The sequence below is a fragment of the Schistocerca serialis genome, chromosome 1, assembly GCF_023864345.2.
Source record: "Schistocerca serialis cubense isolate TAMUIC-IGC-003099 chromosome 1, iqSchSeri2.2, whole genome shotgun sequence".
In the NCBI taxonomy this organism is placed as follows: domain Eukaryota; kingdom Metazoa; phylum Arthropoda; class Insecta; order Orthoptera; family Acrididae; genus Schistocerca; species Schistocerca serialis.
Window position 1 is genome coordinate 866,942,245 of NC_064638.1, and position 12,760 is coordinate 866,955,004.

The window sequence follows — 12,760 nt, forward strand, 5'->3', positions numbered from 1 at the left end:
GCATAACCCTTTATGGTCAGCTGATCCTCCTGAATGGGAGTCCAACGTCTTTCCACCACCCAGCTCATGTGGAATATGGTCTAATAATTCTTTTACCTAAATTGAACCCTTAGATACTGAACAGGCATTCAAACTACAGGTGCATTAATGTATACAGACAAAATTCAATAACAAACCAAAAAGTTTCCATTAAAGTTATGAAGCATATTCAGATTTTACAGTCGGTAATGAGATATTATGATGAATGTCAATCAACAAAGAATGTTGTACACATACAGAAATAGCTGCTACTTAAATTTGCATTTTAATCATGTCATCAATACTAATGAAGCTGCAGAATAAGAATTCATATTTCTTGGCAACTTGTCATTGTCAGTTTTAAAACTGAACCATTTGTTTTCAAACACTGACAAGGAATGAAAAACGGTCTCATCTTTTTGAATGATAATTGATTTCTTTGGCTTGAATAATTCGTTGATCAATGTACAGATCATTGCTTGCAGTATTATATGGAGTGCAATTTATGACTTTTGGTACGACATATTTCATAAAAAGTTAAGACACATTTTATTATATTTCTTTTGTGTGTCTGCTACCATCAACTAGGCATAAAGGTTCTTTTTTGCATCTCTGAGTTCTTAATATTGAATTTTTCTGTTTCTGTTTTATTATTGTTTTCTTTTAGCAGATATTCAAAAGGCTGCAGACATTATTAGTAATGAAAATCAATGTCATTATCAATAGTACTTTGATAAAAGTGAATGAAGTTATTCATACAAAAATACTGCATGCTTTTCAGACAATTGAAGCAATATCTGTAGCCATCAAATCAACAGTGGGTTGCACATTGTTGGAAGTGGAACCTGGAATTTCTACAAACAGAACAGTTGTAAGTTTTGTTGGACCACCAGATGCTGTTGTGGATGGAGCTGTTAATGCTGCTAAGGCTGCAGCGCAGCACATAGACATGGCCTTTCACACAGGTACAGAAACAGTAGATTTCTTTGATCATCGTGAGTTTTGGTACTAAGAGTGCAGAGACAGTGCATTTCATAAGATAACATTGGCATAAATATAATTGTTTCACACAGATTAATGCAGAGCACAATGGTTAGACTGCTAATCTCCATGGTGTCTGAGTTTTACAGTTGATTTGTTGAACAACAAATGACTGAAGAGTAATATCACTTACACCCAAGGGATATGAAGCCTTGCAAACAAAACTACTTTTGACAGTTGAATTAGTTTGACATCAGTGTAATGTGGCATATTTTTTTAGTATTCCAACTTGTTCTGTAGAATTAAACTTACCACACTGAAACTCCAGGTTAGAATATCAATAATTAAGGAAAAGGTAAACTGCTGCTTACAGTAAAGATGACATGTTAAGTTGCAAACAGGCACAACTAAAAGACACTTACACATAAGCTTTTGGCCACACCCCACATCAGAAAAAGAAAGAGAAATACACATCATTCATTCACAGAAGGAAGCAAACCACATGCACACATGACCACCAACTCCAGCAGCTTGGACCAGTCTGAGCTGTCAGAGTTGATGGTTATGTGCTTGAGGTGTGCTTGCTTGTGTCAATGAATGATGGCAGTTTCTCTTTCTTTTTCTGATGAATGCTGTGGCCAAAAGTTTATGTGCAAGTATCTTTTAATTGTGCCTGTCTGCAACCGAACATCTCATCTTCATGGTAAGTAGCACCCTATCTTTTCATACACTTTTGATACTTGGCACATTGATTTATTCAAAGTTTTATCCAAAGGTTCACATCCAAGGCTTGGAGCTATGGATGTATGTCCACTGGTGCCCGTGAAAGGTATTACTGAGGAAGAGTGTTGCTCATATGCTGAACGCTTGGCATTGACTTTATCAGTAGTGTTAAACATCCCTGTATATCTATATGGTGCTGCATCATCACAAGATTACCGGAAAACTGTACCTCAGATCCGAGCTGGTGAATATGAAGGTCTGGAAGAAAAGGTAATCTTAGATTTATATTTAAACAAGTGATCAGTTAACCTTTGTTGCACTTATTTAATAATGATTAAAAACAGTAAATTATTTTGTAGTTATAAATGTAAAAATTTTTGAAAAATACTTAACAGGTCTCATATAACTAAATAAACATAGAATTGCAAATTAGAAAACCTTACACCTTACAAATCACTTGGTGAGTGGGGCAAGCACAGCTGTGTAAATCCATCTGAATAAGTAAATACCTGCAACAGCTGCTATGAGAAGATTTATAGATCTCCTATTGGTTCACAGCTAGTCTCATGACTTTAAAGTCACATCCTCAGGTGCCCAACAATTGACCTAAAGCATTAGGAGAACTTACATATTTTTTATTAATATGTTTTCTGTATCAAAGTTTTATTGAACAGATGTCCCCCAAATCTTCATTTCTGTCAAGTATTTTTAATTTTAATTTAGATAATATTGGCACTGTACCATGTCTTATTACTATCGTGGCACGTCTTTACTAACCAGCATGTATGTTTCTGCACGTGCACAACAGGGCGGTTTTCTGTATATTAGTTTCTTGTTGTCAGTATATGCAACACTAGGGCTGGGCTGCTCTGCACACATCCTCTCAGAGCTGCTTGTGTAAGCACTTATTATTAGAGGTTCTTAGAATTGATTCTAAATTTCTTTTGAGCAATCTTTATTTATCACTGGGATTCCTTTACATTTTCATTGGGTGCTTAGTATCCTTGTTTGCTGTAGGGCGCATCTCACATGTAGTCCACTGTCAAGTTTTAGACAGTTGTGCTTTTTACATTATGATCAGCATAAGAATAGGAGACATCTATGTTTATTCAGGGACAACTTCCATGTCTAAAAAAAAAAAAAGTCTGTGGTCTTGCTTCTTTGTTTCTTTATTCAAATGGATGTCATACACTCTGTGCTTGCATAAGTGTGTGTGTGTGTGTGTGTGTGTGTGTGTGTGTGTGTGTGTGTGTGTGTGTGTGTGTGTGTGTACACTCCTGGAAATGGAAAAAAGAACACATTGACACCGGTGTGTCAGACCCACCATACTTGCTCCGGACACTGCGAGAGGGCTGAACAAGCAATGATCACACGCACGGCACAGCGGACACACCAGGAACCGCGGTGTTGGCCGTCGAATGGCGCTAGCTGCGCAGCATTTGCGCACCGCCGCCGTCAGTGTCAGCCAGTTTGCCGTGGCATACGGAGCTCCATCGCAGTCTTTAACACTGGTAGCACGCCGCGACAGCGTGGACGTGAACCGTATGTGCAGTTGACGGACTTTGAGCGAGGGCGTATAGTGGGCATGCGGGAGGCCGGGTGGACGTACCGCCGAATTGCTCAACACGTGGGGCGTGAGGTCTCCACAGTACATCGATGTTGTCGCCAGTGGTCGGCGGAAGGTGCACGTGCCCGTCGACCTGGGACCGGACCGCAGCGACGCACGGATGCACGCCAAGACCCTAGGATCCTACGCAGTGCCGTAGGGGACCGCACTGCCACTTCCCAGCAAATAATGGACACTGTTGATCCTGGGGTATCGGCGAGGACCATTCGCAACCGTCTCCATGAAGCTGGGCTACGGTCCCGCACACCGTTAGGCCGTCTTCCGCTCATGCCCCAACATCGTGCAGCCCGCCTCCAGTGGTGTCGCGACAGGCGTGAATGGAGGGACGAATGGAGACGTGTCGTCTTCAGCGATGAGAGTCGCTTCTGCCTTGGTGCCAATGATGGTCGTATGCGTGTTTGGCGCCGTGCAGGTGAGCGCCACAATCAGGACTGCATACGACCGAGGCACACAGGGCCAACACCCGGCATCATGGTGTGGGGAGTGATCTCCTACACTGGCCGTACACAACTGGAGATCGTCGAGGGGACACTGAATAGTGCACGGTACATCCAAACCGTCATCGAACCCATCGTTCTACCATTCCTAGACCGGCAAGGGAACTTGCTGTTCCAACAGGAGAATGCACGTCCGCATGTATCCCGTGCCACCCAACGTGCTCTAGAAGGTGTAAGTCAACTACCCTGGCCAGCAAGATCTCCGGATCTGTCCCCCATTGAGCATGTTTGGGACTGGATGAAGCGTCGTCTCACGCGGTCTGCACGTCCAGCACGAACGCTGGTCCAACTGAGGCGCCAGGTGGAAATGGCATGGCAAGCTGTTCCACAGGACTACATCCAGCATCTCTACGATCGTCTCCATGGGAGAATAGCAGCCTGCATTGCTGCGAAAGGTGAATATACACTGTACTAGTGCCGACATTGTGCATGCTCTGTTGCCTGTGTCTATGTGCCTGTGGTTCTGTCAGTGTGATCATGTGATGTATCTGACCCCAGGAATGTGTCAATAAAGTTTCCCCTTCCTGGGACAATGAATTCACGGTGTTCTTATTTCAATTTCCAGGAGTGTATGTGTGTGTGCGTTATCTGTTGTCTATTTCTGACAAAAAGGCCATGTTGGCCAGAAGCTTATTTTGTGACAGTCTTTTTGTTGTGCCTCTCTGCGACTCAACATCTCCACTATATGGTGAGTGGCAACCATCCTTCTCATAATATTATTATCTTACACTTTAGTTTGTCACTTTATTACCAATGTTTAAATGGTTGAAATTAGAATTTTTGTCATAACCTATGCGTACAGTAAGTCCTCTTCAACGTGTTGTGTGGGAAATAGCTGTGATAAAAACAAAAAAAAGTTAACTTCAAAGCCATACAAACATGTTTGCCCTGAGTAAAAATAAACAGAAGAATAAGACATGAAACAAACATTCAAAAGTATTGGTAAACTACTATAAAATTAAAGCAACATTTAGAACTGTTACTAATATCACAGTTCCATCAGAGCTTTCTGTTCAGAGAACTTAATCATGCAACAGCCCTTGCTGAGGCACTTATGAACTAATTCCATTGCCTCTGAAATCTTACTCTTGAGAGTTTCCTAAAATTGGGTTTTACTGTCTGCTTTATTCCCCTACTATCACAGACTAGACTGCAATTGTTAAAGAATTCTTTGCTTCTTATATGCCTGATTCTGGTGTTGTTGAGTCTCATATCGCTTTTTTTTTTTTTTTTTTTTTTTTTTTTTTTTTTTTTTTTTTTTTTTTTTTTTTTTTTTTGGAAAGGGAATTAAAGTTTAGGGAGAGAAAATAAAAACTTTCCACCTTGCTGATGACATTATAATTCTTTCAGAGACAGCAAAGGACTTGGAAGATCAGTTGATCTGAATGTATAATGCCTTAAAAAGAGATTATAAGTTAAGAATCAAGGAAATTATTATGAAAATAATGGAATGGAGTAAAATTAGTCAGGTGATCCTAAGGAAATTAGATTATACACTGATGAGTCAAAACAATATGACCACCTCCTCAATAGCTTGTTTGTCTGTCTTTGGATCAAAATACGATACTGATTCTGTGTATCATGGGTCTGACAGTTTGTTGATAGATTTTTGGAGGTATGCAGGATTAGATGTCTGTGCACAGGTCATGTAATTTGTGTAAATAACAGACCGCTGATTTGCATACACAATGATGGTGCATGATGGCGATCCAGATGGGTTCCATAGGATTTACATCAAGTGAATTTGGTTGCCAAGATAACAATGGGAGTTCACTAGAATGCACCTCAAACCACTGTAGCACAGTTCTGGCTCTGAGACATGGACAATAATACTGCTGAAAGATGACATCACCATTGAGGAAAACATCAAGCATGAAGGGGTGCAGGTGGTTCGCAGCTGTCAGCATGTCTTCAATTACTACCACACTACCAATGCAAGCACAGAGAAATGCCTCCAGCAGCATAACATAGCTCCCATCAGCCTGTGTCTGTAGTGCATTGCACATTTCAAGCCTCTGTTCACCACAATCGACCTAGTGTAGCAAAAATGTTACTAACACAAAGAGTCAACAGATTTTCATTGGTCAACGGTCGAGTCCCAATGGTCCTGTGCCCACTACAGTCATAATTGATGATGTCATTGGGTCAACATGTGAACAAGTAAGTGTGGTCTGCTGTGGAGCTCCATGTTCAACAAAGTACAATGAACAGTGTGCTCCAAAACACTTGTGCATGCACCAGCATTGTGCTCTTTCAGCAGAGATGCCACAGATCACCGTCTATCCTCCTTTAAAGAGCAGACAAGCCTCTGAACCCCATGTTCTGTGAAGAGTCATGGATTTCCAACCATTTACCACCTAGTGGTGGTTTTACTGTCCTGTCTCTTTCCATAGATGCTCATGACAGTAGCAAGTGAACATTTGACCAGCTTTGCTGCTTTTGAGATAATTGTTTGCAGGCTTCGATAATAAAAATCTATCCTTTGACAAAGATTTCTCCATTTGCAGTCCCTGTCTTCGCTAGGGTGATCCACCAGCCATTCTGCTGAGCTTACATATGGTTTAGGGAAAGGGGTGCAGTTTAGAAAAGTCACCCAGAACCCTGTGTCATGGGAGACTTGCCAGATGAGATGAGAAGGAAATATATATTTTGATATTCTCAACCATCACCTGGCTTACAAAGAAGTTTATTGAGGCAGAACCTCTTCCTTGATGTCTCTGTATATTCCTGATACATTTGCTTTAAGGCAGATGTGTTTTTCATGGTCAGTAATTACAGTTGTGTCATTTGCAGAGTAGATCACAGAATGAGGAACATGATGTTACAAATCATTGATTACTATTATGAAACAGAATGCTCCAAGAAATGAGCCCTGAGGTGCATCTGTCTCAACAATCAAGAATGTCTCTTTTATACAGTGAAAAAATGTTTTCTATTACTTACATATGAGTCAGTTACTTTTACTAAGGTCTTCTGTAGGCACAGGTTTTGCTAACAAAACCATCTAGCACTGATTCATAACCTTTCCTCATAGCTTAAATTCTACTATATTCTCTTACTTTGAATATCCCACACATGTTATCCTTACTCTTGGTTGAAGTAGCACTCTTGAATGGAAGTGAAGTGAAACACATGGGTAATAGCACTTGCTTGCCAATCATGCAGTGAGCTGGCTTCACTGCTGCACTCAGGTATTATGTTTAGGATGTAGGTTACGGTGACAGTGCAGTGAGGGAATTTGACAAAATACACATTTGTCAAAAACAATTTATTCTACTCAAAAGATAAAATGAATGACTGACAAAAACAAACTCTAATTACAGTGTCTATTAGCTGACAATTGTGGTAATGGTGTTGCACTGTAATTCCACTCAGACAAATTCCTCATTGATGAGTGCATTGTCTGATCATGTGACCATGGCAGAACAATGGATGCATGTCCAGAATAAAGTTTAGTACTATGTATTTTGCAGACATGATGAAATGAAAGTGAAAATAAATGGAGATCGCAAAACAAACTTCTACATCCATCAGTAGGGCGCTCACATTAAGCTCGACCCAAGAGGTCTGCAGATTGCAGTTTCAGACTCTGGAAAAATGTGTCTATACCATACGGTGGCTCAGCTAGCACTGCCGTTGATTTTCACTAACCTGCACTATTGCACACCACATGTAGCCAGAATTTTGCCTATTGCTAAGTATGCACACCAGTGGATACCTGATGCAGCTAGCTTGTGCCAGCTGTGAAAAGCTCTGGTCCATTCACGAATTTTTGGAGTGTGGGTGCCACAAAAGAATATCGTAGATATGTGGCTTCGACACAGCATGGGCAGAAGTTTTCATAATGAATCTTTCACTCTGAAGTGCAGTATGTATTATTCTGAATTGACTGACTGATCTATCTGAGCTCAACCCTGTGACTCGTCTTCACAGCTTTAATCCTACCAATACCTCTGGGTCCTTGATTAATACACTTGTGTCAGGAGCAAATACTACTACTTTTAAATAACCCTCTAAGCCACTGGAAAGTCGCATGTGCAAATCAGAAACAGGATCAGACCCATGTTGAACCTTCTGGGATTCAACATTTTGCATTCTTCCATTGGAAGTTAAATTTTATTCTTTTGGGGTAGTTTGGCAGCATGAGTATCTGCATATGTTAATGAAGTGGAAACTCTATTTATGCTAAAGGTATGCCATAATATCATAAATTGATAGTTTCCCAACAGACTTGCATGGGATACGTAATAAAAGGTAGGTAGGATTACAATATATAAAAACTGGACTATTTTCTTTGTTTATATTTGCAGGACTTTGTGAGATCATATAATAAACTCTCTGGACAGAATCTCTTACAAAAGGCTAGTCAGGAGGTTATTATCGTGTTATGCTGTGAAAATGAAACTGAATTCTACTGTGGGACATTTTGTCAAAAGTTTTTTACAAGACTTTAGGTAGTAAATTGTGTCTTCGGCATTAGTGATTTCTTATCACCATTTTCAAATATGTGTGTCACTACTGCCTACTTAAATATGCAAGAAAACATGCCTTAGTATTCTGTCTTATTACAAAGATAGGTCAAGAGTATTCCCATTAAGTCAGCACAAAGAATTCTTTGTTAGAAGCATTATCCTCTGTCAGAAGGATTGCCACTTCTTAGGGATGTATTAGTTTTTTCAATCTCTTCCAGGATTGTATCTTTTAAGCTGTTGCCATTTGTGGCAAAAATAATGTCTGCTAGAGTAAGTGCAATGCTGTTAGTATAGGTTATCTGTCTTGAGCTGACTGCAATCTAATTAAGAAGAATTACACCAGATGCATTTCACTTTTGTTTATAAAGCATATTCTGTCGTTATTTGTGTTTGTTAACATATTCTGCTCCTTCCCTCCTTGCTAGCAGTGGTTCGTGCTGAAAGGCTTCATTTCACATGTGCACTTGGCAGTTTTCTCATTCTGCAGTATTTCCTGTGCTGCACTATTTACAGTTCATTTCTTAAACTGTTTCTCATTCGAATTTGTTTTAAAGGATACTATCACTTGAAGTGTAAATCACCTAATCTATTTCTATCTTAAGAACAGGTTGTCAATGGCTGTTGCTTTAGGCTTATAATGAATCCTTGTTGAGAAGTTTATCATGTGAAATACCATACACTGCATCCAAGATGACTCCAAATGCAAGGTGACCCCCCATTGTTCAACGATTACCAAACAACATGCATACTCATACTGGGTTTACTTAGAAATCTGACAGATTGTTACCTTATTACAAGTAACTGAAGAAGAAAATAAATGCAACAGTATATAGCAAATAACATTAAATAAAGATCTCTCTTATAGACACAGATGTGACTTACAAGGGAACTTTCCCAAGTGTCAATAAATAATGTTGAAGAAACTTGAAGAAAAAAAACATTAAAAGACACTTACATAAAGTTTTGGGCCAAAGTCTTAATCAGTAAAAGAGAAACACACATCATTCATACACACAAGCAAGTATACTTTACAAACACATGACCACCCACTCCAACATCTTGGACCAGAATGCTAGTTGTGCCTGTCTGCAACTTGACATGTCTTCTTTGCAGTAAATAGCAATCTGTCTTTTCCTACATTATTCATATTCTCACCTGGAATTTCCATTGTTTGATTTTATAATAATTTGAAATTTTACAAAATATTCCACCACCATTAATTAATTTTTAAAAAATGAAAACTTTTATTACAATGTAAGTTAAAGAAGCTTTCAAGCTACATATGTCAATGTGTAATAAAGATGATTTCTGAAATACCATTTTTGAAAAGTAATCTGTATACAACATGTTGTCAGAGTATTTTCAACATACCTAATTAAATTATCTAAACATTCAATATTAGTCTAGTTATTTATTTTACTTATATTTGTTTTCTGTCTTAAATTGTTGTATGAAAAACATCTTCAATATCATTGTTTCAAAGATATTCCCTCCAGACCTAAAACGCAAAATTACCTTTTGGGGGTATGTTTTACCCTTTAAAAATGAAATTGGGCATGAACAAAAAAAAAAAAAAAAAAATACATATTGAATAATTTTGTTCCCTCTACATGCCCGCCATGACTCATCATGATCATTTATTGACACGTGGGGATGTTCCCTTGTTGGCCCTCCTCACTGGAATGGTCCACAGAATCTGCAGTGTCACTGCCACTGTCATGGTTATCTCGCATTTCATCCCACAGCAGATCGTCTCCACTACTGCCTAATGTATTTGTTACACAGCACTTCTTAAAACTACTCACAACTGATGCACTGGATATACGTGTCCAAACAGTCTGGATCTGTTCCACAATTAGAGATACTGAAGGCTTCATCAGCTTCCCAACAGGGATCAGGGCTTGTCCAACATGAAGTAAACAACTGCTGTACATCTACTTCAGATGGTGCTTAAATGGCTTATTCACCGCCACATCTAACAATTGTAACAATTGTAGTTGTGAAGTCATGCCTCCTGCACTGACAAGGTCAGGGTTTAATTTTAGGATTCCTGCCTATATTGCTGGTGTTATATGTCCCTTGAAAGTATCAATGATCAACATCCCATGGTTCTTTAGAAGAGCACCTGGCCTCCTGCTCCAGGCTGTATAGAACCCATCTATAACCAACTCATTAGTCACCCATCTTTCACCATTGTAATGAAATATGACACCAGGCAGCAGCTTTTTCTTTGGCATAGTTTTAAGACTGATGACATGTGGCCACATCTGTATTCCATTAGCAAGCACACACAACATCACAGTGATTCACGATTTCTCATTGTCTGTAGTATCAACCAATACACTTCTAAAATGAGTGAGAAACAGTCTCAATTGCACAGTCATTTATTGCAAATATGATCAGCTGTGGTCTCTAGTAGGAGGTCATCTACAGATAATGTACCATCTGGCTGACACTGATGATGTCTGGAATGGCTGTGCTGACCCCCAGTCACTAAACTGCCAGCTGTTCAAAGCGTCATCACCATCAGCCTGATGGTGCATTATCAGAAGGTAGCCTACTACTAGAGACCGAAATCGGTCATATTTTTAATAAATGGTTGTGCAACTGAGACTGATTACCATTAATTTTGTGGTGTCACCACCAGACACCACACTTGCTAGGTGGTAGCCTTTAAATCGGCCGCGGTCCGTTAGTATACGTCGGACCCACGTGTCGCCACTATCAGTGATTGCAGACCTAACGCCGCCACACGGCAGGTCTAGAGAGACTCCCTAGCACTCGCCCCAGTTGTACAGCCGACTTTGCTAGCGATGGTTCACTGTCTACAGATGCTCTCATTTGCAGAGACGATAGTTTAGCATAGCCATCAGCTACGTCATTTTCTATGACCTAGCAAGGCGCCATATTCAGTTACTATTGATATTGATATTGTGAATCATGTACTGTCAAGAGCGACGTTCATCATTAAATGGATTAAAGTTAAGTATCAAACTACTTCTGTCCACTTTCTGAATTCTAATTCCTTGTCATGTTCCAGACCTCACGTCAATATAGTTCTTCCCTCCTCACACCAGTCTGTGTGAGCTAAAACACATGCATTTCGGCCTCCTCTAGTAACTCGGTGTTGGCTCTTCTGCCAACACTACAAATTTTACTTAACTGACAGAACACTGTTTCACAATAAAATTATCTAAAATTAGCAATACACTTTTGACACCTTTCTCTTCAACTGTTGTACTGGACTGCATGTTGAAGTAATCAGGGTTCTTCTTAGCATTTCTGATTTGCCCTAATAGGTAAGCATATCATTTTCTCGGTGTTATGATGTATAGATAATACTCAACTCAATCATATAATGCTGGAAGATGCTGACCAAAGGATCTTTGACATCACAGCACAAGTCCATTGTACTGCATCATCCTTGTACACCACCCAGATCTGGTCTTAAATTGGACACCATGTTCCTGTGCTTTATTTTCTACAATATCACAAGAAGCTGCCATTACTTCACTATGTTTCTCACAGACAAATGCCACTACTTCCACTTCAGTACTTTTGAAATTTACGCTCTGTGGGCCACTGAAAGCTTTCCTAGTCAGTTTTGCATTTTTCAGAAGTCCTTTGTCCTTTTGCCACTTCAAAGCACTGGCTTCTGTGACTCTATATTCCCTCAAAGCTGCACAATTGTTTGTTGCCTCTGCACACCAAACAACCATGATTTTGAAATGTGTTCATAGTGATACCTGCATACCGCTGAAAAATTTGACATTGAACCACATTGTTCCACATCATGATCCATTACACACTCTGCTATGCAGTTTAGACATGGGATCTCTGAAGTCAAACAACTAATAAAAAAATTTGTTACAACAACCACTTCACAAAGTTCAAATTGCATGCATAGATTCAAGGTTAAATGGCAGGCAAGGCAGAGAGTTGATTTACAGCTTAATGGGAAAAAAAAACTGTAAAAAATCTTGTCTTCGATTTGGAGGTGCACAGGAATACCCGTTTGACCATCAATGCTTTTAGGTGTCCTTAGTACTATCAAACAGGAAATCAGTATTGAAGTCTCCACAATAATAAGTCCCCAGTTCATCTGGGATAACATTATTAATATTCTCTCTTCTAACTGCTTGATTAAACATGATATTTCCTGCTGATGACCTGCATACTGTCGGTACCAGTAGCTTTTGTGACTCCAGACCCACTATTAAGGTACAGCATTCAAATACCTATCCATCACAATATTCACTAACCCATTACTATGGGACTGAAAAATGCAGGTGTGCAGCTGATATCCACTTAAAAAGAATACTGCTGTCACAGAAATGAATGATAAGTGTCATACATGGGATAGGCCATAGAGAATTACATTCTGAAGTGTTTGATAAGCTCAGAGAGTTAAGAATATATTCCTTAGACATACTTAAATTAGT

General features: G+C 39.5%; 1 protein-coding gene across 1 annotated transcript in view; it reads left to right on the forward strand.

The window, feature by feature from the left end:
* LOC126485716 (formimidoyltransferase-cyclodeaminase-like) overlaps positions 1 to 12,760 on the forward strand; it is a 108,056-nt gene that overhangs the window by 30,987 nt on the left and 64,309 nt on the right. The window contains exons 2-3 of the mRNA XM_050108895.1: positions 800 to 983; positions 1,775 to 1,992. Coding sequence (XP_049964852.1) covers positions 800 to 983; positions 1,775 to 1,992 — 402 coding nt within the window. The remainder of the gene's footprint in view (positions 1 to 799; positions 984 to 1,774; positions 1,993 to 12,760) is intronic.